Source organism: Accipiter gentilis, chromosome 24 (genome assembly GCF_929443795.1).
Source record: "Accipiter gentilis chromosome 24, bAccGen1.1, whole genome shotgun sequence".
In the NCBI taxonomy this organism is placed as follows: domain Eukaryota; kingdom Metazoa; phylum Chordata; class Aves; order Accipitriformes; family Accipitridae; genus Astur; species Astur gentilis.
The window spans coordinates 1,691,939-1,719,591 of NC_064903.1; the positions used below are offsets into that span (position 1 = coordinate 1,691,939).

General features: G+C 40.1%; 1 protein-coding gene and 1 long non-coding RNA gene across 3 annotated transcripts; one reads left to right on the forward strand and one right to left on the reverse strand.

Moving 5' to 3' along the window:
* Positions 1-1,123: 1,123 nt before the first annotated feature.
* Positions 1,124-27,262, reverse strand: LOC126050034 (SLAIN motif-containing protein-like). Of its 2 annotated transcripts, XM_049827325.1 has the most exons (9): positions 27,139-27,262; positions 23,633-24,360; positions 14,271-14,407; positions 11,448-11,597; positions 7,241-7,381; positions 4,947-5,264; positions 4,602-4,739; positions 4,127-4,445; positions 1,124-2,316 (listed from the first exon to the last, which is right to left on the reverse strand). In XM_049827325.1, exons 2-9 carry the CDS (start codon positions 24,340-24,342, stop codon positions 2,259-2,261), a joined length of 1,971 nt encoding a protein of 656 aa, XP_049683282.1. In that variant the 5' UTR covers positions 24,343-24,360; positions 27,139-27,262; the 3' UTR covers positions 1,124-2,258. The 2 variants fall into 2 exon arrangements, with proteins under 2 accessions (XP_049683282.1, XP_049683283.1); XM_049827326.1 differs by lacking the exon at positions 11,448-11,597.
* LOC126050037 (uncharacterized) lies at positions 5,006-5,924 on the forward strand. Its single transcript, XR_007509369.1, has 2 exons — positions 5,006-5,087; positions 5,180-5,924. It is a non-coding gene; the product is annotated as an uncharacterized LOC126050037 (long non-coding RNA).
* Positions 27,263-27,653: the final 391 nt, after the last annotated feature.

Consider the following 27,653-nt stretch of genomic DNA (forward strand, 5'->3'; position numbering starts at 1 on the left):
TGCAAAGAAACACACTGCCTGGAAAAAGCAGGCCTGTTCTTACCTTTGGAATATAGACCACAGTAAAAGACAGAACTCTCAAACAGTAGAGAAATCTCAAACTGAAATGTGGCTGGTTTTTTTCTGTGCTCCAGGAAGGTAAGTTCAGTGAGACCCAGGTTCCAGCTTTTCCACTGGGCAGAAGTATTAGAAAAGAACCTTTTCCTCACTAAAGGAAAAACCTTAACAGAACAGTGCTGTAAACCTGCAAAGCTTTACTGGGGGTAGTGAGAAGCCTATTTGTGTAAAAACAGTTGTCTCTAACATTTTTCACATGTGGAAGGGAGTTGTTTCTAGTCAGAGAATGAGCAATAGCTCCAGCTCAGCCTCATCTGCCTCTTCTCCCATGTGTAACAGTGCTTATAACAACAACCTTCCTTTTTGCCCTTTCAACAAGGTCGAACTGGCTCCGAGACTTACAATGTTGCTCTGAAGTATAAGAGGGTTATTTCACCTTCAGGAAAATAATGGTATGCAGCTATATCTTAAGTTTATATTAAAACATGGATATTCATTAGAATGAACAAATAGAATGTGAGAAGGAAAACCTTGCTACTTTTCAGTTACTGGCTTATAGCTGCATCTCTCAAGAGGTGACAAACCCAACATCGGTCTCGGAGCTCCTAGTGTGTGATGACGACTTCAGTGCAAGGGGCTGAGAAGAGTCAGCTATGCAGGTAGTCAGTCCTGTGCTGGCGTTACCCTGCAAGGGTGATACAGGGACTGAAATGGCAATTTGCTATCAACTGCCTCTTCATTTTGTCTTTCTAAAGCAAACTTGATGTAAAAAGTGATCTCTGCTGTACAGCACCCTGCAGAACTTCCTATCTGCAAGTGGTGCTTCCTATGTTTTGTTCTGCTTCAGCCACTTGTGGATGGTCTCCTAGAAAAGACAAACTGAGTGCTGTGCATTAAGTTTTCCTGGGCTAACACCTGCCTTGTTCTTATGAAATCCAAGTAGATTAAAGGTAAATATCAATACTTGCATTGTAAGAGCCTTCCTCTGGAAACCTGCTTACCTGGGCAGAGCTTGAAGAGCTGAAGTGCAGAAGCAGACTGCTGTATGGCTGGGCCTGTTATGAAAAGCATCAAAAAACACTCCAAAGTCAGGCTCACTGTTTGAATAAAGCAGATCTATTTCAGCACCATAACATTTTATTAAACTACACTATCAAAATCACATTGATGGCAGGGAGAACATTGCTATCAGTGCATATTTTCTGTACTAAGACTGTACTCATAGCATCCAGCACTTGCTGAGGAAAAGGACACTGAAACAGAATCCTTCATAGCCAAAGAGACAGTAGAAAACTTCTACAAAAATCAAGGCAGTTAGGGGCTAGCTGAAAGAGATCAAAGGAAAACACTTCAAGTCAAATCAGTTGGGGGGGAGGAGGGGGGGGAATTTTTAAAAAGTGTACTTTTAACTGGTGTTTGTTCCTCAGCTGAGATATGAAGATGCTGATAAACAGCAGTTTTAAAATAGCATCCCCTGTCTCTGCAACTGCCTGTTCACAAACCCACACAAATATTGTGTACTGCTCCTTCACTTGTGAACTGTGATGCACACACTTGAATACAACAGCTTGAAGTGTACTACAGTTATAAAAACCAGCTTCATCTTCTAGAACAAACAATAAAAAGTAGCAGAAATACATTCTATACAGAAGTAAAAAAAAAACAAACCCAAACAGTTGAGTTTCAGACAAAATTAGAGTACACCAGGGTGAATTTTAAAAGTCTTACTTCTAACACCTATATAGCTATTTCTACTCTCCCCCTGCTATGCAACACACCATAGCAACAGCTCAAAGCTGCTTTCTGGCACAACAGGACAACCAGCAGCCTTTTTAAGCAAGCGTCCTCAGGAGCAGGTCACAGCAGAAGTTCTGTGTGACAAACCTTCCACAGGGCTGCGGGTAGAGGTTTATATGAAATAAGGCTATTTTCAGTCTTCATGTGAAGACTGGTATTTCAGTAATGTTTTAAACAGTGGAAACACAGTAAAACAGTTGTCTGTTCCACCATGAAGAGGTCAGGCTCTTGGCAGAATAGCAGAAGGTGAGGATAAGTCTGTGTTCAAGAGGAGAAGAACTATATACATCAGTCTGCAGTGCGATGGGTTTCTTGAGTTTCATTTTCAAATAACGTTCTTACGCCCAGCCAGCTGGGGGTCTGCTTCACAGCAGTGTTTGGCAGTGCATCAGCATTTTGGGTTGTCAGTAACACCCATCCTTCCAGGAATCATCCTCGGTGGTCTGCGCTGACTGAAGAAATCTGGTTTGAGACACACACACACAAAAAGAAAAAGTAATCACTAACAGCTCCAAGAAGCAAAGTCCCCAGCAATCTGTTGATGTACACAGGAATGCTTGTTTGAGGCTTTGGTTTACACTGGGTTTCTGCAACATCTGTCTTTTGACAATGTCAAAAAAAAATCTGCCTGCCTTAGGTAAACTGCTGCAGTCACCCATGTGCACAGCTTGCACATCCCCTACACCAGACAGCCACAGAACAGACACAGCAGCAGCAATTTCAGACAGTTCAGAGCAATTGACTATTACTGGGTATTTAGTGACATATATATCCTGCTCTGCTAAGTAGTTAATAGTGTTGTGGGTTTTTCCCATGACTGAGTCCAAGAGAAGTATTCTTCTCTGCACATATGACTAAACACAGGAAAAATAATCAGACTGTATGTAGAGTACTACTACAAATTAAGAGTTTAAAAACTCCCTTTTGAGCATTTTTTTTTGAAGTAAGTAGATACAGTTCAATTTATTGAAGGCTACAATGGGACATTAAAAAAAAATCAAGTATTTCTTGCTTATTAGTCTGATACTGAATCGACTTTTAACTTCCCCTCAATCATAGAAGTTTACACTAAATTGTACTGCAAATAACTGTAAAAAATAGCTTGTGGCAATTCAGTAGTGGATTTACCACACAAAAAAGCACAGCAGATGCCTTAAGACAATGGGATAAGAATACACTTTGCTAAAATGGCATAAAGCAGTCCGTGCATGTAGTTATGAGCATCTTGGGGGCCTTGCTCTTTAAAGAGATTGAGCATGTTCTAACTAAACAGCCATTGCTTTAGACTATCTACAAAGTTCAAATATCCACTGACTAAATATTTAGGAAGCTAATCATAAAAGCTAGAAATAAATGTCAAAAAAAAAGTGTAAAAACTCATTCCATCTTTCTGGATTAAGATGTGGCCCCTAAATCAGTTCAGAATTCTACAGCGAAAACAAAAATTCTGGTTTTGGAAACCATTATATATGCTCTGCTTTCACCTTGTTGTATGAAGCTACTATACTATAATGTATATAGAATCATGCTTAAGACAAGCCTTGTTAATTTGTCCTACTTTTCAAACCCTTCTAAAAACTCCTTAGGCCTTCGACAATGCCCACCTCGAGTCCTAACGAAAGACTAAGGAAGAAGAAAAACACACCAAACTTATTTTACCAGTAGCAAAGTTACAGAGGGACCAAAGTAGGTCATCTGGGAAGATTATTACATTAACAGTAAAGAGAGTTTATTAGTCATTTGGAAGAGTTTTTCCCCTTCACAAAACCAGATGTATGCACCAAATAAATATGTGCCCTAATGTTCATTTCTTAATAGAAAGAAGTTTGAGCCTATGCCTCTTCATTTTCCTGTATAATTAGCCTTGTTTAAAAAAAAGCACTTATTTTTTTAAACAGATGGAATACTGGAATATTGAATGGTTTGGTCACAGATTACATGGTAAAGAGGGGAATCTCACCCAGAAGCTGATGAGTCTCAGCCTGTCGGTTCACACATAGGTTCACGGAATTTGATTTGAGAGGTACTGAAAGAAACCGCAACCCGTTTCTTCTTGACTGGGGGCAAAGTACTCAACATCCATGAATCCTCCAGCTAAGTACTACCCTTTCTTTAAGGGCTCCCCCACCACAACCCTACATTTAAAGCTCATCAGTAGCTCTGACCCAACACTATACCCATGTCACACTTTAAAACCGGGAGATGAACATAACTTTATAAAAAAGTGTTTCTAATTTGTGGAAGAGAGGCAGAATTGAAGTCTCACACTTACCTCTTGGATGGTGGTGTCGGCTTGCTCTTGGGCACTGAGATTCCTCCAACAGACGTGCGTGCTTTAATGGGTGAATTTTTTGCCACAGTGACCATATTGCTGCTTCTGGTAGCGCAACTGCTACTGGAAGAGCCTGTGCTAAGCGAAGATGGCTGTGGTTTTCGAACTCCGCTAACAGGACTTGTGTAACTGCAGGCTTTCACTGGCTGCCTGGGTGTTAACAGAGAGTTTGTGCATGACCCTGCTTTCATGGGTTGTCGCACTGTTAAGGGAGACTGCCCAGCACTGGAGGAATACCTGAGCTTACTGGGAGCCAGACCTGGAAGTGGAATAACGAAAGAATAACTCAGTTGGCAACAGTATTTTAAGAACACTTCAGGACAGCAGGCCTTTTAAGAGCCTTGGGTTTAGTTGGGTCAGTTAAACAGAAAAAAGGAAATCAACTACAGCAGTGCATATAGAAGACATTGCAGACCTGCTGACCGTTGCTGAGTTCTTGGAATTCGACTGCTTGGCACCTGCAGATCTGACTCCAAGCTCCGACTGCTGCGTACAGACTCCAGAGCTCGAAGGCTCGTCCTGGCCAGGTTAGGCATGCTGTGGCGCATCTCCTCTGAAACCAAGAGCAAATTCTTTATTTGCTGCTTCTGGTAGTAATGGAGATGTATAATGGTTTAGACTATCTCTTGAAAAACATACGCACTTAGAAGCAGACAAGCGTGTAACTAATTCTTAGCTTCCGTTAAATAACGGCAGTTTTGAACTGCGTATGTCAAAATTATTTTCACTGACTCTTATCAAAAGCTCACACCTAGCTTACCTTCGCTGTTTGCATACTTGAGCCGGTCTTGCATGGGACTTTGCACAGATCTCCTTGGGGGACGGATACGGGAAGTAGATGACCTGCTATAATCTGCACTGGAAGAAGGGGACTGACATCGGGGTGAACTGAGTGGAGATGGTGAGTATCTGTGAGTGCTACGGTATGACAGGGAACAATCATAATCATCCTCATCCTCAAGGCTGTACGTGTCGAACTCCTGGTCACTGTAGGTACCTCTTCGCAGAGAGTGAAGGGAGGCACTGGAACTGCGACGTGATACAGAAGCAGAGCTAGAGGCACAATCCTGACGGAGGCCTGGATATAAAGGGCAACACAGCTCAAAGTCATCATACTTTAAAATAGAAATTCCTTACCCAGTTGCAACACAACCTCAGAAGCAGTGCTTTTATCAGCGATTCATTTCACCTTGGAAGGAGAATCAAGTTAATAACTCTCTTTACTGAAGACACAGCATATGGAATCTCTAAACTGGAACAGTGTCACCCACATCAGTACTGTTTAATTAGAGCAAAGAGTTAATATTCAAATTGACCTGAATTACTCCTTAGGTCACATACACAAGCAGCTGTGATTGTGGACTATATATTGTCATGCAAGCTCTGTTAGGTCAACTAGGTATAGAAGTCTAATTTACAGTATGAATTTTTTAGTTCAATTAATTACACACCCACCAGTAGTTCAACAGGTTGAAATAAAGATTTGAACTTCTGCCTCCAAGTGAAAAAATACCTGCTTCTTATTGACATCTACAGTGCATCCATCTGGTTTATTTACAGGTCCTCCCCCAACTTACTCCTTTAAGTCTTCTTGCCTAACAAAATACAAGCAACTTCTGACCAAGAACTAATTTAGCAAACTGGTTGAAGGGGCTTTTGAGAAAGGCATCAGTTAAAGTTCTGAAGAACCCTCTTCTTGGTGCAGTCCCTTCACTGGAGGGATAAAAAAAAAAAAGAAGCAAGCATTCCCCACTCTTCTCCCTTCACAATGGAAATATGAAAAGCTCCCACCATTCTGAGGATGAAGCACTTTTCATATTTCACTGGTAACTTTGTAATGGGATGGGATTTCCTCAACATTTTTTTGAAGTGATCACAAAGCATAAAAAAATATTCAAGTTTAGAAAGAAAAAGGCTGTTATTTGCTTTAATAGAACTTTTCCTTAGCTACAATAAAGTGATAACAAGATCTTATGTCTTTTGCTCTTTTTGATCTGATATTCCAATTCCTAGATCATAGTATTTTTAAGATTTATTAAAGGCACAGTACTAAGTAAATGTTCTCCAAAAGAAAAACAGAGAACTTCATTCTCTATTTCCTGTAAATCAAAGTTATGATTAGTTTGCACAGACCAACAGATCCAGCCACTTTGTTCTACCTTGATCTTCAATAAGGACCTCATCCAAATCACACTGAAGTCAACAGAAAGTTTACCAAGTTTTAATGGGAACTGGATCAGGGCCCTGAAATCCCCCCACACTGGGACACAGACATGTTTTATGCTTAAGTTAAATTTGCAGAGCTGTCTCTGAGCACTCTACCAGAGCAAAACTTCAATTGTAATTTCAGCTCTTTCACTTTTAGTACTCTTGAACTCTTAGTTTTACTCAATGCAGCAGTGAAATACTACTTGCAGCTTCTGTGAAATAAACAATTTGTAAAATTCAGTCTTCTAGACAGCTTCTAATATTATTTCAGGCTGCAGTTAGGCAGCCAGCTCAGAACAACAAAAATTTACAAGCAAAAAATTTTGCTGGGTTATTTTTTTCAGCTGATCAGTTCCCCAAACCACTACACAGTGCAGTCACAGCTGCTTGTGTTTGCTTAAGTGAGGGGACAGTGACCAGATGGGCAACTGTGAGCTGCTGCTGTTTAAACAGTCACTATTATGAAACAAGTACTCATGAAACTTCACCTGTATTTCAGAGACAATCTGGGATGGAATATTTTTTGAGTATTAAAGGGCACTTACATATTTAAAGCGGGGTTTTGGATAATACTTTCAAGACTATCCTCTGCTTTACGATGTGTAATCTTGAGAAAGTTAAACAACTGCTAACTAAGTGGCAGTTTGGGTCTGTAGATTTTTAAAGGAAGCCCCTTTAAAGCAAGCTTTTTAGATTTTTAAAGGAAGAAAAATCACAAACATTTCAAAAGATCTCTTAAATTCTGTTTTTGTTGGGGAAAGCAGGAAGAGAAGAACAGGCGGAATCCATCTACATTTCTCTACAATTCTAAAACTGTAACACCAAACGGAGATTGCCATCACGTACTTTCTTCCTGAAGGCGTGCCATAACCTGGACATCAGTCAAGTCCTGCAGTTTATATCCCATGGAGATGGAGTCATCAGACGTACTCAGCTCACTGTCCACAGATGACTGAGAGCTCAGTGCAGAATGCATGCTCAAATAACCTTCAGGAGGAAAGAGGAGGGAGGAACAGAAAAAGCATTCAGACATCCACATACAAAACAAAAATGAGCAGCAGAGAACTTATTCTGGTAATAAAATCAGTGCAGTTGTGAAGTTGAGGTATGGCTGCTAGAAATAATTAAGTTAGAAATTACTTGAGAACACAATGCTCAGTGTTTTAACCTGCAATTTTCAGGAGGCAGAGCCTTTGCACAGGGGAAAAAAATTGTGGACTTCTGTCCAGAAGGTGGCAAAGGGATGCTTGGTAATTTTGAGCTTAGAAACATACTTTAAAAGATCAGTATTATTTCTGCCTATTTTGAGAAAGGGGCAACTATTGATCTAGATATTAAACTGCAAAGCTATACAAAGTGCTTGCTAGGGCACTGGTGAGCAGTCATAGGAGTAAAAGGATCTAAATGGCTTTCAGAGTACAGTACCTCAAAAATCACTCATGCAATCTGCTTATGGAAAGTAGAATTTACACTAGATTGCCTCCTCTCCACTCCTGAGGTTTATCCATTTTTTTCTTCCTCTCAACATAAACCAAACTCTCTCTTAGAGGGAAGACCATAGCTTGTTCATACAGCAGGTCATAAAAAACAAACTGGAAGTATCTTTTCCACAGGGAAGTTTTTCCATCAGTCAGGCATTAGGAAGAGCAACAAATAATTTCCCTTTTGAAGAATAATAATAAAAGTATCATCATATTAATCATCATTAACTGGAAACTTTTACCTGTTAGTACTTTTTCTTAAGTCAGCAAGTCAACATTTTCCATGGCATAAGAGTACTACAACTTGCTACTAAAATAGGGAGGTGAGAACAAGCCATGTAACTTTAGGGTTGTACTGGTACTTTTCCTTCAACCGTGGGAGGCTTCTAAGTAGCCCTATGTGCAGAAATGTGGTATCACAACTGCCTTTGGGCTTCCTCAAATACTACTTTTCCTGGCATCTGGGATGACTGTTACTGCAGGAAGGCTAAGCATCACCTAGCAGTTAGCTTATCTCCATCTGCAGATGGCAGGCAGATGCAGGCAATGGCAGGAGAATCTTGCTACCATTCCATCAACATTAATTTGGGGTCAGGATAGTATCTTTGAGAGAGAGCACACAACGCTGAGCATACCTTCATCTTCTTTTCCTGTTTTATAACTCCTTACTGCTTTGTATTTTTTTTAAAAAAAAAAAAAAAACCAAACCCAAAAACACCTGCTAGAAAAATTTTTGGAAACGCAGAAGGATTAGTAAATGTAAAACTTCTACACAGCAAATGTGCTTATCTATGCTACATGTTACAAAATACCATAATATGCTCCTAGCATAACTAACCCTCAAAGACAGACACATAAAACCATGTAACTTACAGAGCTATTTTAGGAGAGTACATCATAACCTTAAAGTGATTCAAGAGAAGGTTGCAATTCATACTATATAGATTTAGACCCATCAAAAAAAAGTTTAAAAAAAACACAATCCGACAGAAGATCAGATAAAGCTAGTAGATACGCAAGAGCCTAAGAGCACTTAACATCACTTTCAGCTAGAGTAGGCTTAATAAATACAAATCCTGCTCAAGCAGGGATTCGAGATCATCACTTAAATGAAAAGCAACAAGTTAGCTGTAACACACCAGCCGACAAAGCAAGAATGTCAGCCTCCCAAAGCATCTATAGGATGTCATTCACCACTGACTTTTACTTTAGCTCACGCAGTTTTGCCTGCTGTGTTCTAAGAAGTCTTGAAGGCAGCACACCTACTGAATAATTCTTAACAACGATGCTAGCAATAAAACATTTTGTCTGTTCTCGGCAAAACATCTAAAAACCATTTCTGAGCAACCCTTTCAAACAATGGTTAATTCCAGTCAGGCAGACAAAAGCAGCAGGTTCACAACGTTATTTCTTGAACCAGTTTTGAAGAGTAGTAACTGATGACATGGAAAACACACGTTTGAAGTCCAGGCGTAAAACAAAATTCTTACACGGACATTGAGCAAGCTGCTTTGTACCAGTAAGCCTCAAATTCCTCATGTGAAAAGGCGTAAAGTTTTTGCAGTTTCAAGATGCTTACATAATACAGTGGTAGAAGTGTGACCGTAGTCAAGGGATGCGTCTGTGCATGTGTGTGTTACACAAATACACACTCCAAGTCAAGACACTCCAGTATTAAGACTGCACTGCCATGTAACATATTCCTGTTTCTTCCCTTCTGGTGTCAGGAAAATACATTTTAAGCAGTTGAAGTAAAGCCAACATGAGAGCAGGGATTGCACCTGTAGGATGTAGTATAATGAATAAGCACAGGTTTCCTGCTGTAACTAACACCTCTAATACTAAAAGCTGTATTTTTAATACAGTTGCATCTTGAATACAGGGTTTTAAAAAGCAAAGCTCCCAATTCAATTGTGTGTGTTTCATTTTGTTGTTGCGTTTCAAATTACAGGTCTATTTAAAAAACAGTCAAGGAGGGAAAGAAAAACATTCACATTCTTTCATCAGTAAAAACTGTTGTGGCTTAACATTGCAAGATGAACTGATTATGGTTTTCATTACAGAAGCTTCAAAATATACCACATCTGGATTTTGTAAAAGGTTATTTTCGTTTAGTTTTTAAAGGGAAGTTACTATTAAACATTTTTCGTTTGAATAGTAGGGAAGCTCTGTTTTTCTTAGAAATAAAATCAGATTTGAATAAATCAAGTCGACAGTGAACTTTAAACTCATGTTGGCACTTACATAAGTCCCCAGGGAAGTTTGGAAGTCACCAAACAGATGAAGTGAACTCTCATGTATAATCCTACATGGACAAAGCCTGTCCTATACTTGGCTTTTTATTTGGTACCCTTAACCACTTCAGCAGATTTGCAGAGTGAATGAAGAAGTCTAGAAGTTACAAAGACACTTTGGTTTTATACATCAGTAACTGCTTGTGTGTGAAAATGTGGTTAGACATCTAGATTGCCAACCAACCTCATATTAAAAACAAGAAATTGATTTAGAGATTTTTCCCTGCAGAATTCAGCTTGCAAAAATAACAGTCCTACATGTGTCCTTTTGTTTGCAAAATAGAGATAAATGTTAATTTCTGTTTACAGCAGAAAACCAGCAGATCTCAAAAGCATACCTGCAGCTGTGAAAACATTCATATGCAACACTTTTTTTCTTCAGAAAAAAAAAAGTTCATTTAACATCAAGTTTGAAGCCAGAAACTATTAAACATGCTTTATGTTTTTAAACATGCAAATTAGGATATAGCAGTTTCCACAAAAAAACAAACGAATCAAGGAAGACTCCTTTGATAATAAAGCCAAGAGGCAAAGCATTTGTACTAGGAAACTGAGTACGAACTGCATAAAGGATAAATGAAGCTCCTGGAAGAGCCTACATGGACTCCTTAGGCAGCAAGCAGCTTAAATGTAAAGGCAGACTTAAGGCCAAGCCACTTAGGAGAAGCTTTATTATCATACCTACAAATATAGGCTTCCAACAAGAATTTTGTATAAGTTGCCTCTAAGGTAGGAAATCAGTCTCCAAACACAATTAAGCTTGATAGAAAGCTTTTGTTATTTTGTGTTTAGCTGCCCACTCAGACAATTTAAAGACTTATCCTGGAGACAACACCTTTTATCTTAAAGCACGAGGCTTCTTTCTGTTGCCTACATTAATCAATATTTTCAAAAGAAACTTCACAAACTCTCAAGCCAGAAAACTGAATCCAAGTAACTTTATAAAGTTAACACCTACATATGATAACATTATTCAAGAGCAATATTTTCTTTGCCCCAACAGCGGTTTTCTATTTTAAGTCACTTAAAATTAGTACAATTTATAAATATATAGTAAGTTATAGAAACAAACCCATGAAATAACTACATGACATTTAGAATGCAAGGAGGTTTTCTCCCATGTAACAGATGAAACCTGGGTCAGTAAGCAGGCAAATTAAAAGGAGAAAACTCCATGGGCGGACTCACATTTCTTGACAACTTTTCCCTGTGTCCATTAGTAATACTCCTTGCATTTTAAACACTACAGGTTTGCACTGCTCTACTGACATGCCATACCTGAGCTGCCACAGGTTAGTAGTGCTTTGTTAGTCGATTTGAGATGCCCGGGAGAGTTTAGTGCATTGCTACAGGAGCCTGTCTCTGTATTCAAATTATGTGCGCTTGGTGATGCCAATGGACTGCAATACAGGTTTTTCCATCTACTGGCTAGAAGGAAAAATACAAAAAAGCCATAAAGGTTATAAAATTATTTTTAAAAACAAAGAGCATAAGATAAAGAAAGGCATCAGATCAAACAAGATTAAATATTGTAACAGATGTACTTCAAATAAGACGTCTTGATGGTGTCAGTTACAAGATGTAGGAAGCAAAGCAGCGCCTGTTCCCTTGCTCACTCTCCCCTTTAACTTGTTTTGTCACTCCTGAAGAATTCCAAGAATAACTACTGACAAACTGAGCTTTAAAGAAGCCATACATTTCTGAAAGTTTCAGTGCTGGTCTTCAAAGATGACTGTTTTCATAAATATCTGCCATTTCTATACCTCTTCTTCATTCTAAGAAACACCATTGAACTTTGTTTACACATGTGTTACTTTCAAATTTTTAAGGATGGAGTCAAAACACCATTAAACCACAAAAGCTATGCCTTTAGATTAAAAGGAGAGCAAATTAATATAAAAACAACCATTCTGAAATATTTATTCAACATAGACTCACACACAAGTTAGCAAAACAATCGAAAAGAAGATGGGCAGCAAAACTTAGTGCATCCATGCTTACTGAAGCTGGAAGGAAACAAGCAGCTACAATGCTATGGAAATGACTCGGTCTACATTCTCTATATATTCAAGGGGCTGCTGAATTGCCCAGTAAACCCTTACTGTTTAGAGAACAGTAGCTAACAAAATAATGAAGACTCACTATGTAGTTTTCTTTTTTATTTCCCCCACAAATATAAGGTCAGACTACTTTAGTTAGAAAACAGTGATAGAGTACAAGTAACGCCTTATACATTTCAGACAGAAAGCAAAGAGTTAATCAAATGAATCTTCATTTGAATTTTTAAGCGCAGATGGTTTATAAGAGTAAATTAAGTTTGTTCTCAAACTACATTAAATTATCTCAGATCAGGAATTTCAAGGCTAAACTCAAAATAAGCCTGACTACAAGCAGTGCCAAAACACTGTTAGTATGTAAACTTAAACAAAAAAAACCCCCAAAACAAAACAGGGGCCTCTCAGACTTCAAATCACTGAGGTCAAATTACTGGTTAAACTGAAATCAAAATTATTGCATTCACATGGAAGACAAAACCAGCCAATGCAAAACCCAGGCAGACAATTTTTGCACCAAACTGGGGGCTGTATTTTCAGCAGTGAAGAACATTGCTGAACTTCAAAACATTAATTCTCTCAGAAACTTCACTTTTTCAAACACTGCTCACCACAGCTTTTGTGTTTAGATGTTCACAAGTCAAACTAGACAGATGAGGCTGCAACACATCCTGCTCTGCAATGCTTTCCAATGATGAGTTGTTAGAAGAAAATAACAAAACTAGTCATCCCTCCAGCTGCAGGATAAATCACAGCTGCCTATATAGGAAACCTATGACATAGAAAGCTATACACTACAGAAAAGGATTACTTCCTCACTTCAAACCCCTCAGCATCTTGGCTAGCAGCAACTCAGCCCAGGACTCACACATTTTACATACAAACCTGGAATACATCTGAAAAGACAAAGGTAGGCTATCTACTAGATGGATTCCAGGTGATGTACTACAGGTATGCAGAAATAGAATAACCTCCTTGGTTTTGTGATGAGTAAACTATGCATCTATTCTAACAGCTCTTACATCAGTGAAAGGCTACTATGGGATTGATCCTTCTGTGCTCTGAAAAAGGAAAAGAAAAAACACAAACCTACAACCCCAGAATACTGACTATGATGGTGGTATGCAACTACTGAACAGAACATAGTGCTTTCATTCCAGGCAGATAAAGTAAGAGATTTTCCCTCAGCGGTTAAGTAACACAGCTGAAAGCCACCATGAAGTCCTTTTAGGGGATGATAAAACTGGAAGAAAAACTAGGCTTCCAAGTGACACCATTTCTTCAAGTTATAGATTTTAATGTTTCATTATTGCAAGCTTTGAGCATCAACTGTTTTACCCAGGTGATAATACTAGCGGTAAGAAACAGTAAGAATAATCACCATTAGAAACACGCAACAACACTAGAACTTTTTTTATATAGAAAAAAGCTGCAATAATAATTTCATATGATTCTCTCCCCCACTCCCCTGCAGCACTTTTCTCCCTCTACATATTTTTACACTAAAGATGTTTGAATATTATCAACAACAACAACAACAAAAAAACCCGCCAAACCCAACCAACCAAGAGCCTGAAAACACTAAAATGTATTTCAGTGTTTAGGCATACACTAAAATATATTTTAGTGTTTAGGCTCTGAACATACTAAAAAAAACAGAAAGCAAGGTGGTCAATTTGACAATTAATTTCAAATGCTTGTATTTGCATTTTAAAAAATACAGAGGCAAAACATCACAGTTCAGTTTGTTTCGTCTATTACTTGTAATCAGCATAGTTTTCTTAATGCTTACAGAATAATCTCTTACCTTCATCACTTGATGCATTGTCAACGGAAACCAAAAGCAGGGAGGTTTTTATACAATAACAAACATGGCTGTACAAATATGCACCAAGAGCACAACATCTGAAGTGCTATCTCTGCAGATATTCTCCACTACAGCAACCGCAAACTTCATGTCTCCTTTGCTTTACTGTGTCTGAACAATGTAAAGTACACAAGTGGAAATAAGAGACACTTGAAGAAGCAATACTTATAGTTTACGTACCTTGATCAAGTCTGTTAATAAGAGTTCGGCAGGCTGCTTCTGTCTCGGGACTGGGATTATCCAACACCTGTCGGCACCATTTTAAAGGTGAGTCTGTTTTCTGATCTGTAGTAGATTTTCTTGGGGACACGTAGAGCCTTTGCAACAATTGAAAGGAGACAGTAAAAAACGCTCATTAACTCAAAGCATACAGCCACCAAAGTAGCATGCCTAACGGTAAGCAATAGAAAAGTTATCCAAACTAAAAACAGAGGGAAAATTTAAGTTTAAATTGTATACGACTCAGAAACAAAATTTACTATCACAATAGTAAAAATTCACTTAAAGATGGCTTCACAGAGAAAGTACACAGCCTGTGCAAGGCAAGGTTCAAGCTTGGGCTGTTGGAATACTACTAAAAGTTAAGTTGTTGGTATACTCAGCATCACCTGTCACCCCCACCTCTTCGTCACCAGCAAACCAGCTACAGCCACACTTGATTTACACTACTCCCAACAGCTGTCCTCACACTGATGTATACATAATATTTCATCTTCATCAGTGTAAAATCCAGTATTTCAGCATAAAATGATCATGAGGATGGTTTTAAGATTTCAAGGAACGTCTGCATGCACTTCAATTGTTCCTACTCTCTCTTCCAGCAGTAACTTTTGACACTCCTGCAGCAAGATACATCAAGTCTTTCTGCTCCAGTTACTCATTCTCACACAGACGTCTCATATTCAATTCATAAAATACTCCTTTCCACAACAAATCTAATATAAAACATCAGATATTTTAGTAATTATCCCATTAATTTCTGAAAACCCCTTGTGTTTAAAAGTTATAAGAACATACTATGGGACTCTCATTTGTCGGGCGTCCTATCCATTAAATCAATGTTTGACCAAGATAAAATATACAAACAACTGGGATATTTAAATCATTGTGCTTGCATCAAAATGTCTGTCTAACCTATCGCCCTGTCTCCTATCCTCTATCTAAGTAAGGATAAGTACAGAAACAATCAATCCAAAAGCTGTACTGATGCAGAAAGCTGTCCTGGACTCCCACAACTTTGCAGTTTGGGGCTATCAGATCAAGCACCTCTGTATGCAACAGCTCTCAAAAGACTATTTTTCAGTGAATCTGTCTAAGCCCTTTTTTGAATTCATACCTGCTTTTAGCACCCACAGCACCCTACTGCAATGAGTCCCACAATGCACAGACACACAGGGTGAAGAACCACCTGCGTTCACTTGCTGTGAAGCAATTACCTGCTATTTACTCTTGATATTGTCTGGTACTTGGGGGATGGGATACAAGTGGAAGGTAATTATTCTCTATTGCCTCTTGACATGCCACTGTCAATAATATTCCTGCCCCTGACCAGACCCATTTTATTCAGGGAGCAGAGATTCAGTCTCTTTAGTCATGTGTCATACAGAAGCTTTTTCGTACCAAGCTTTACACAAAACCACATGCAAATAAAAAAAAATCCAAAACCTAATTTGCTATTGACAAAATAAATGCTGAGAAACATGAACACAAATATTCCTGAATGTGCAATGTTATCTTTTATGAAAGACCTCACAAACAGAGAAAGCAAAGTGCTCTTTCTCTGGATTTTACAGTTCAGACCAAAAAAAGCAGCAATAACACCATCAAACAAAAAAAGAGGCCAATAGCCTCCTTAGGGCAGGTCATGCTGTTCTTCACGTATTTTAGGTTAAGAGAGAAAATCCTGCTCTACTTCAGGAAGTAGTTGTTCTACCCAGCTCCTTCCACACTGCTAATCATGTTTCTACCCAGGACTGTATCAGCTGAAAATGATAACACTTGTTTGATTGCTAGAACCATTTCCACCTGGAGCAGAGCTACCTGCTTCGCAGAGTGTCAGAGTCCTCTATAGTCTGCCAGCAGACTCTCATTTTTCAGCTGACAAGTCTATTGGCAAGAGAAGGTCTCACTTAAAATTTCACTAGCCTCAATTAAGTAAGCTAACTCAATTTTTCAGTGCACTGATGGGCAACTTATAAAAAAAGAGGAATTCTGGTTTGATTTCATCAGCATCAGGTTTACTATTTTCCTTTTTAAGCAGCTTTGGGGAAGGTTCAACATACTTAGCAAGCTCACTTCTCAAAATATGCTTGCATAGCTTATTCTTCTGGAGCACTACACACCATCAGCTGATAAACTAAAAACACCAGTCCCACAAATAGAAGTTAATATTTTTCTGGACATGACATAAAGAACCAAAAGTCACTTTTTACTAAAGGCTTCCCCCACCCAGTGTCATCCTCTGTTAGCCACCGCGGCACAACTGCCGCAGCAACAGAGGCCGGGTTAATACAGTACCATGTTTCTAGCTGAACTAAAACAGGCTTTCTTCTGAAAGAGGTTTTTGTGATAAACTAAAGTCACTCTGCTCTGCTTAAAAATATGCAGAATTTTATTTCTGGTAGTTCTATCCTCTAAGGCTGTTTGATATGTCAGGTTAACTTAATCCAATAAGCATTGGAAAAAATGTACTCGGGCATGCCATTAAGTATGCATACAACTGCCAGTTTACGAGTCAGCCAAAGTCTTTTGAGTTTAACAAATACCTGATTACTGGACAAGCTTTACCTTGCATTTTGTTCCTACAACTCAGCAGTTTGGGTGTGAAGCATGTTCTGTTTAAACAGCAAAAGGTTATGCTTTGAATATTTTCTTTTGTCAAACTGCAAATGACAATTAAGAAGTTATTTAGAGAGTTACAAGGCCTAAAACAAAATTCAGAAAGTAAACATTTGGCCATATATTCTCAATTTGATGTATTGGGGTTTTGCTGCATAACATTAAATATGAATGAAATTTTCTTCAGCTTCTGCGAGGAAATCCTTAGTGTTTCACTTTCCCATATGAAGTATTTTATGAAATGCACCTCTGGTAAGAGCCAAGTAGTTTTAGTTGTACAGCAAGCACAACATGAGACTTTTCTTCCTTTAAGAATGTAGGCACTCAAAAAATAAATTTGTGGGATTCTTTGCACTTTATTCCGACATCTTATAGAGATACTATTTTTCTTTCGGGGTCAATGCCACAGGAGGATTTGTGGGAGCTAATGGCCATTATTGTTTGATTTTGAAAATACTGCTTTAAATACCACCCCCCACCCCCCCCAAAATCTAGAAAATACTATGACAACTTTCTCAACTTGCACACTGCACTAAAAAAAAAAAAGCATCTTCACACTGTACTAACACATCAGATCAATTATAAGAGTGCAAGCCACTATTGCCTCAGAATTTAAGATCCTAATCATGCACAATATTTCACTAGTAAATCTATAGATCATAAGAAGAGAATTCAGGCTGCAGAAAGCTCTATAACTAGTACATTAGTAAATTAAACAAAGTAAAATGAACCTCAGTTTTTAAGACACATGCTTGGTTTATTATACATCTTCTACAGCACTTAGCACCAGTAGCTACAGCGGTACCAAAAATGGCAGACATTATACTGACTTTCAAACCTTTGAGTTATATACATCAATGCAAGGAGGAGACCTGAGGTAGCCAAGTATGTTTAGAACAATTCAGGTTTATAAGATACACCTCCATAAAGTGCTAAGGCAGCAGCTAAATTCTTCTGTAAAGCATGTATTTCAAACAGATTACACATTCATTTTCCTTTCCTTTATGTATCACGCTTCAGAGAGTTGATGTTCAAATTTATTACTGTGCTTATGCTGTTCTAGTCTCAAATCTAAACACTACTGTTGAACAGAAATACCAATACTGACAGTATAGTGCTGTGGAAAGCAACAGTGAACCAATACTGCACAGGTCTTGAAATGACAGAAACATAGAAAGAAAACATGAGAAAAATACTGTGGCAAACTCTCCATACAAAAACATTATAGTATGAGCCCAAGTGGAGGCGTGAACCTTTATCCCAAGAAACAGAAATGGGAAAGAGAGGAAAAAAAAATTATACTGCAAAACATGGAAGAGGCACCACTTTTTCATGTCTATCTAGTGACTAATCCTACTGAACAAAATACCAAAGATCTAGTCGCTAAGTCACAGAAGCTCTAAACATCGCATTAGCTTAATCTCATGACACAGCCAATAGTCTGTAAGACGATCAAAAGGCACCTTGTGGGACAACTTAAGAGTCGTATTATACATACACTGCACAAGGATGCTGAGCAGCAGCTCTAGCAATCTTGCTGCAGCAACATAAAAAGGCTTTCCCCCTCCACTCTGGCAGCGCAAATGAGCACACCTCATTTTACAGAAAGCCATGAGCCAATTCCTCAAGCATTTCAGTAAGAACTGTCATTTTAAGCCTCCACCATCAAAAGCAATTTAACCCGAAAGGTCGTATTTTGCACACAAGTGTCAGACAAGCAGGTAGATTTTTCCTTTCAGGTTACTCTACTCCGGCACTGACAATTACTGGCAACGAAGACTGCCGATGGTAATGCTATCATAACGCTGCGCAGAAGGGTTCTGAAGGAGCTCAATCTACCCAGAGATTGTGCACAGCGAGACAGACATTACACAGACCGTCGTAATGGCTAACTGCAGCTAGCACAAACGGGTAACGCACTATTCAAACAACCTAGACAATCAGGAAACGTTTTTGGTAAGTCATCTGTACATTATTTAATGCAACAGAGCTAACCAATCCGTTGTTAAAAAAACCTCTAGAAGGTTTTCATCTGATGACCAGCCTGAGAAACTAAGACCTTGCAAGTTACTGCTTCTAAGTCATAAAGAGTCTTGTTGCCAAGGAAAGATCGCAGGCAAACTACTATACGGCCTGAGGAAATGTACAAATTGATTATATTATATTGAGAATAGGGAGTTAAAGTTCTCCCCCAGATTAGAGGCACAAGAGGACACATTTTTCATAATCCTATATTGGTACAATACCTGAGTTTTGTGCAGAACCACATCCTCGTTTGGTGGAACCTCTCCAAGAAAATTTGTTTCTATCTCTGATGGTAAAACAAGCTAACAACGATGATATCCTGCAGTATGTTGAATTAAATGCTTTTAGACATTAATACAGAAGGCCACTGGACACGGGGCTAAGTCTGAAAACATACACTCCCAGGAAACTCCTAAATAGTAATTTGAGTAAACCACGCTCCTTCTTCCTACAAAGACTATTTCAAGGTCACCCTACTTGCTGTGTTGAACTCTTGTATTCAAGCAGGAGACAACACAACACTAAGGTGAAGGCAGCACAACCTATTTTATGTCGAAAGACAGGCTTTTCGGAATGAGAACTGTGCAAGGCATGGATGTAGCAGCAATGTAGGGATTCACCTGAGTGACGTGGATTCCTTCTCCTCCTCACCCCACAAAAAACAGGACCACATTAGGCTGAGTAGACCTGTACATTCATGTACACACTCATCACATTCTACATATTCTTCTAAAAGGAATTCAGCAATTTAAAAGAAACTTAAAGAAAAGGTTCTGTTACATGATTTGCTTGATTGTTATGGTGTGTTTTGTTTGGGGTTGGTTGGTTTGTTTGTTTTTTAAAAAAAAAAAGCAGAACATACATAAAAGCTTATCCTGAAGCCCTGTGTAAAACCACTGGCAGTTTTGCCACTGGGATCAAGTTCTTAAGCAACAGCAGTAGCAATACTGGGGAGACACATCCAAGGGCCTATTTCCTTCCGTCAAGGAGAAAACCTGAAGTTGTTCAAGGTGAGACACGGACAGAGAGTTTGGTATTCATTCCATCAAAGGAGATAGAGGTGGAAAGTCTGATCCAGCAAAAAGGAGAAAGAGTACTGAAAAACTTGAAGGCTTTTCATTTCTCCATTTCTCTCTCTCTCTTTCATACAATGACACATTAATAAGAATACTTTATAGTTCAGAGGGGCTTGGAATTTGAATCGTTTCATCATAATTCCAAGACAAAATTCTCTCTCCCAAGTCTTACCAGGAAAAATAATTGGCAATTGGCAAAACACCAAACAAGTAGCATGGGAATGCGTAACAAAACGCTGAACACAAATCACTGCACAAAGAACAATAAACTAAACACATAGAAAACCACAACCTAATTCTTACATACAGGGGGTACCCAAGAATGACAAACACTAAGAGACAAGCAAACTAACACTATTGCAAGCATATCTTGTTTGTTCCCTTCTGTACGGACAACAGCCTTTGTACAAATAGCTCAGGAGTTGACCTGCACTGAAGCATAGCATAAGGGAGCGAACTGGTAACCAGTAATGAGAAAACAGCACTGAAGTCTAAGTTAAGCATCATGCTGAACTCAACAGCACAGAAAGCCAACTTTCACTTGATTGGGTCTCAAGGATATTTACAATTTTGAACAGCTATTTGAGAAAGTGACCTAAGAAAGCAAGTCAAGGGACAGACACCAAAGGAGTACAGAGTTACAGCTACTGCAGGTGATGCAGTACCTCATGTTTCACAGGAGTTCAGTCATTGCAATGTTGTTTTTAAAAAACAAAACCTGAGACCACACAAATCTTGCTGAAACCAAGGGAAGCTGCACAGAAACATTTGCAATCTTGACCCAAATAAAACCAATAATTTCAAAACAGCGCAAAAACTGAGACTATCTGTACCTGCAGAGAACAGTAACAAATCCTCTGACCCACTCTTCATGCTTCCATTTTGGTCCTCCTAGGGCAATGGTTTTTGCTGTTACCACTTCAGCTCAGGCGGCAAAAATCCACGCAGTAGACTTAACTAGAGGTTTCGAACCTACGAAGTAGTCATGGGGCATAACTACAATACCACAAGAGAAACTACCCTGAAGTTTGGACCCGTTATTAAAACTAGCATAACATGAAGATGTAAGAACTAAAGCCTCTCTTTTTGAAAGCATCCTGCTCCCCACCCCCTATTTTAAACACTTTCACACTTTAAAAGTGTACAAAATGAGTTCTTTATATTCTTTAAGGTATAAAGCACCATCCCCTCTACTAGCTGATAATAAAGAAAAGGTCAGCAAACCAAAAGGACTGGGTGGTTAAAATTTATCAATTCAGCAGTGACAGGAAAAAACAAAGCCATTGTGAATTTCTCAGAAATTGCCAAAATTCCTAAGTATCAAAGTACACATGATATGTTCCAATATAAGCTAAAGTTTTTTTCCTCATGTATAATATTAAACAAGGACTGCAAATATAACAACATAGCAAGCTATTTACTTTAACTAATATACTGCTTAACACATTTAGGCATTACTTGCATCCAGGCAGTACAAAATTCCCCCAATCAGCAAAGCCACCTTATTATAGTTGATCCTAAATCCATATAGCATTAAGGGTGTTTTTGTTTTGTTTTTTTTGTTTGTTTTAAAGAAGCCCCCCCTCTCCTCCCCAACCACTGTTTTCTGGTTATTGTTGACAGGAATGCATGAATATCTGCACGGACAGTATGTGAGACATGCTTGTGAAGAGAATTTAGGGTATTTGGCAATAAGCACGGCCATGCACTATTGACTGTACATACATTACTCGTTCAGTTCAGTACTTTCAGTTTAGCTGAAGAGCTCTGCAACGAGAAGCCATCATAAAAACGGCCTCTTGTTTTACTAGGTTTTTTTGACAAGAAGAAAACAAAACAGACAGAAGCAATGCAACATGATTAAAGGTAATTTATGATAATAGAACTTGCACAAGAGCTCCACATTACCAATGTTATTTAAACTCCTTGGGGCACCTCTTTTTAATATGTTAGCCTAGATGAACCCAATTTGATGAGAAAACAGAGGTATCAAAAACATGAAGATCCTACAAGGTCTACTGAGAAGTGTACTTGGTAAAGAAGAATGACCTTATTAGCCACCAACTCAAGGAAAGGTTAATAAACTGAGCCTCTGGGTGCAGAATCAATCCTGACTGCATTGGACAGTATTCACCAGCTGTGTAAATCTCAAGACTCTCTGGTTTCTTTAACAAGTCAATACAGTTTGAAGAATCTCTCATGTCACAGGCTATATAAGCATGAATATAAAACTAGCTGTTTCCATTAACATGGAAATAATGAAGCCTGCCTCCCAAACTCAACTTGTTAAATATATTCCTTTATCTCGCCTTTTTTTTTTTCTTTTTTTTTTTTTTTTAAGAAACTTGCTCAAAATTGTGTTTAGGTATGCTAAAGAGTTTCAGTGATCAAGTTAGAACCAGTATTTGGGTTTTAAAAGAAATCTTGCAAAGAAAAAAAAAATCATGACTGGCAGTAGAAATTAAAAGCACATGAGAAGTCACTTGTACCATCTGCAGCTGGGAGAGGTGCGTGAATGAACTTTCTGAATACCCACAAAAAAGAACGCATAAGAAGAAACTCAATTTTGAAGAACATTTCTAACTTTATACATTCCTTTCCAAAACTAACAAACACTGAAAAAAATCAGTCTTCCTTCATTTGTCATCTCAAAAATGGCTTCCCCTGTTTTTAATAAGCTTGAATTTAGATTTGAGCTGACATCATTAACGTTTTTGAGCTCCATTCCATTAACAAAGTTTACCTTCACTTACAATGGCTAATGAATTTTTAGAGTTTAAGATTTGTTTTGTATTCAGCAACCACTCTGCAACGCTGTCTTTGCTGCTAGATTAATCTCTAGCTACACAATTTTGAAACACAATTTGCAGATCCCTGAAGCTATCCTACAAAGTCTTAACATTATAAACTCTAGGTAAAATCTCAAGTCACAGCTATCACATGAGCTGGAATTTGCCTTGAACTTTAACTAGCCTTGGAAGGGCAAGGGAAATTAATCTACCGGTTTATAAAACAAGTTCTAAACAAGGCTGCTGGTGAAGTGGAGAGTCCTACAAAGTAAGGTCAGTTAAGGATTACATCATTGATCTGTTTCAGTTCATGCCTCTGAACAAAAGAAAACAGGTTAACTGCAAAGAAACAGTATTCAGGAAATGGAAATGATTTGTCTTCTTAGATACTAGCAAAAGCCACAAATTCCAGATGGTCTAAGGTCTCAGTTTGTATTTTACAAAATTCTTACTTAAATACAGTGTTTGACAGTTACGTACAAAGTTTAAAAACTCCATTATTCACTCATCTGTGTGCATTATACATGAATAAACTAACAGGGAAAGGAGGGTTTTCTGTGCTTGCTACAGCAGCATCAGGAAGAAAAGGGGAAAAGAAGCTTTACAGTTAAACTGATTTAAAAAAAATTCTTTGGCACAATGGTCTTAAACATAAGAAGAGCTGATAAAGAGAACTGCATTCTTGCTGCTAAAAATCAAAGCACTGTATTGAAATCATTTTATACCCTTAAAAATTATTGCACACCTAAATACAGAAACGCCCAACCACAGCAGTGCTAAGGTCCATGTATGACTAAAGTTTTGAGATACATACCAGCTATCTTCTTCTTCATTGCAATTTTCAAGTTCTAACACTTTGACTTCATCCAGATCCGTGTTATTTGAAAGACTTTCTAGATCTCCACATTTTTCATTGGGATTTTGTTCATTTATTTTAACTGAGGAATCAATACTTGTAATGACCATGTTTCCCATAAGCTCTGTGCTATTACTTGTATCCATATGTGAAGAACATCTAACGTTATCAGCGGTCTTCATTTCCACCTTACACATGCTGGAAGACAATTCCTCAGTGGCGCTGTTGCAGCTATATTGCATTTGGGCATCTATATCTCTTTTTAAGCAGTTGTTCTCTCCTTCCTCTTTTCTTATTTTGCTTAATTGATTGTTCAGATCTGCCATGATTTGCAATTCTTGCTTCTCTGTTATCACGTGGATGCTGTTATTAATTTCCATCCCATTAAGACCAGAGTCATGGTTATCCACACCAGCATGGATGTCACTCTGCATGTTTGTCCCAAGCATGCTCCTGCTGTTCTTCGTTCGTGGGTGCTGATTCTCGATCTCCAGTCTCCTCACTAGCTCCCGCAGCTTTCGCACCTCCTCTAACTCTGGGCCAACCTCCTCGGACACCGGCTCCGTGTCAGGGCCCATGGCAGAGTTCTCCGTTGAGTCTCGTCCTAAGTCAGGCTCCAGAGCATGATCCTGCTGTATGACCGGGGCGCTTCCAGGCACTACCATCATCCAAAACACACAGTTTCACTGCAAGACATGAAAAATGTATAAAAGCTCTACAAGATGCGTGATATTTTAAGCAAACTGGAATTAAACACCACAAATTCTGACTTTTATAAGCATAAACTACTTTCACTGGGGTACCATGTGACTGAACTTAATCAAAACCTATTGAAAAAGAACAACTGAAATTAGTATGAAACATTTCAACAAACACAAACAACTCATTTTAAACAGCTAGGATGTGCAACTATTATGCTACAAATTAGACTGTATAAAAGGAAGCTGATTTAATCATGCACAATAGTTTAGTTTCCATCTGTTTACAAACAAAATACATGAGAAAAGCACTGGTTAAGCAAAGTCAGGAAACATAATTAGCAAGCTGCTGATGTCAGACAATGACAGCATTAAGAAAATGGTAAAAACATCCTTTGTTCATTACCAGGTTTATCCTGGAAAAGCAGAAAAAACTTGAAAACATTTCTGTATCAACTTATACCAAAGACTAACGACAATGACTAACGACAGGAACTGCAGTTACTGTGGTACATGAAAATAAGCATGTCTTTATTGGCATATTTTCCTGTTACAACTGAAAAGAGAGAGGCAAGCTCTGTGATGCAAACACAGCAAAAAATAGGAAAAAAAAAAAAAGATAAATACATCACACCATAGATTGCATATTCCAATAAGTTTCATAAAATGAACCCATCTCTCTGCTTTTCCTGTCTTAAGCGCTACTATTCATCCTGTGGTTGTGTTGACCAAGGAAGAGTGAGCAGAGCACCGTCACTCAAGCAGCTTTAAACTGCACAGTTATTCAGGCTTCCCAAAAGCTCTAAAATAACGCTGGTGCACTTTACGTACAGTTTTACAACACTTACAGAATAAGCAGCACACACTGATTTTTCCCTACGCTAGCGATTTACATGAGTTTTCAGTTTCAATGCGTGCATTCATTTCTGAATTGACGCTTCATTGAAGCCCCTGATACGAGATAAATGTTCCACAGAGCAAGTAAAATGGATTCTCCTAAAAAAATTACAAATCCTTTCTATTTTGCAGAAGGAGAGCAAATAGATTGACAGACAAGGGAGTTAGATGACACAACCAATTCAAAGTTTAAAAGATTTGATGCAGGCACTATAACTGCATTTGAACCCTAATATTTTGTGGCTGTAGATGTTCTTCTCCCCCCCCCTTTGCTGTCTGCAAATTTCTCCTGTTTTTAAGGCCTAACTGCCAGCTGGTAGAGGAAACCACAAAAATTAAATGTCACACAAAGTACACACTAGCAAGCAAGGTTAAAAATAGACAACCCGCTCCATATACACCGTAGCATCTCCCTATTACTTTGTTACTTGTAACAGAAGTAGCTGAGTGTGTTTCCTAAAAAATACAGTTTTTCACTTTTTTACTTGACAAGGTTTTTCTTTTATTTTGGTCCTCTACATGTAAGATGAACATTGTAGGCTTACGTTTGAATTAATAATGAACACAAACACCACTTACGAAGAGCTGGAAGTGAACAGAGCTGGCTACTAGGCACTTTAAACATAGCTTTCAAAACCATACCTGTAAGAAGCATTGATGAAATCATTTTGACGTGGGGAAAAGAAATTTAATTGTAGTTACCAAGCAATCCGATTCCTACTCATATGCCCACTTTGACAATCTCCTTGTGTGGATTCTCGCTCCTACAAAAACATCCAACCTCTCAGTGAGTAATGAAACTAGCATGATTTCCAAAGACATTTCAAAGCTATTGCTCAGTAACTCACTGAGGATGCACCAGCGGGGAGTTTAAGAGTTCTCCTGTCAAAGCAAAACACAACAACCCAAGGGGGGTGGGGGGTGGCAATGAGATCTGTCACCCAAAAAATCAGTTCCTCTTCAAGGCTGAGGAGCAGCAAAAACTGCATTTTCATTCATAGGGGGGGGAGAACAAACAGATTAAAACCGTTTAAGCCTTTTCCCACGACCAGTAAGTCTAGAAACCATCCAAATAAAGCTGCAAGGATAGGGGAGGAAAAAAAGATTAATATAAATCTGCAAAACTTAATTTCATTGTATAAAGGGCTGGAAAAAAAAAAAAAAAAAAAGAAAGAAGGAAAAAAGAAGGAAGCCACATTTCAAGCCATTACTGTGCCAGAGACAATAATTTGGACTTTTTCAAAAAGACATCCGGGTTTTTAACGGCAGGTTAACGGGCTCTCCTCCCCACAGCGGGCGAGATGCAGTGGGAGGCGGGGGGGGCAGCCGAACGAAGGCCGCCTGCGTGCCCCCCCACCTCCCGCCGGGGCTCCCGGGGCCCTTCCACCCGCCCGGCCGCCAGCCCCCCCGCCCCCAGCCGCGGGCAGGCTGCAAACCGGAGCCGTGTCCGGCCCCCACCCCACCCCGGAGGACCCCCCCCCCCATCGCCCGGCCGGGAGTCCCGGAGCGTGGACAGCTCCCGGTGCGCGGGCACGGACGGGGCCGGCCGCGCTGAGGGAGGAACCGGGGCGGGGGGGGGCGGGGGGGAGGTGAGGGCGGGGAGAGGGTCGCAGCCGGTACCGGGTGCTGTGAGGGAGACCTGGGCCCGGGTGGGAGTGGACCGTGGCGGGCGGGGGGGGATGGATATCCTGCGTGAGGAGCGGGCCCGCGGCGGGGAGCGCCCGGGTGTGTGTGAGGGAACGGCGGGGCGAGACCCTGACGGGGCGCTGCGGGGGGGGGGGCGGGGGGGGGGGGCTCGGGCGCGGCCAGTCCAACGCCGAGCCGAGGGCTCCGGCCACCCTCGACCCCTCCCTTCCCCTCACACGGTACCTGCCGTGGGTGGCGGGTGGCTCGGTCGGTGAGTGGGCGCCTGCCCCGCCGCCTCCTCCTTCTTTCTCTGGCGCCGACTGGATCCCCGCTCGCTAAACGGCGGGAGGGAGTCGCCGCCGCCGCCACCGCCGCCACCGCCGCGCGCGCATTGAGGCCCCGCCCCCTCCTCCCCTCGCAACGCCCCTCCCTCCCCCCCCCCGCGCGCGCGCGCCCGTGTGGTGTGGTTGAAGGAAAGCGCGCGCGCGCGCGCGGAGGGGGGGGGGGGCGAATGTGACGCGCGCCTCTGCGCATGCGCGGCGGAGAGCCGAGGCGGCGGGTGGCGGCGGCCGCGGGTCCGTCACGGTCGAGAACCGCGTTTCTGGCGAGGTCTCCGCCCGTTTCTGGCCATCCGGGCTGCGGGTTGCCTTCCCCGCCGCAAAGCGTTGGGCGCCGTCCGTCAGCGGGAGTTTATCCGCGGCTCCCTCCTCCGGCGGGGCTTCGCTACCGGCTGACCGGCCCTCCGCGACGGTGTGTGG

Bases quoted from the DNA above. Each gene is read 5' to 3' on its own strand.
- LOC126050034 (XM_049827325.1), bottom strand. From the start codon at position 24,342: ATGATGGTAGTGCCTGGAAGCGCCCCGGTCATACAGCAGGATCATGCT. The intron at 7,382-11,447 runs GTATGGCATGTC...TTCCTCCTGAAG, and splicing joins ACTAACCTGTGGCAGCTCAG to GTTATTTGAGCATGCATTCT. The intron at 5,265-7,240 runs GTACGTGATGGC...CTTTATATCCAG, and splicing joins GGCACGCCTTCAGGAAGAAA to GCCTCCGTCAGGATTGTGCC.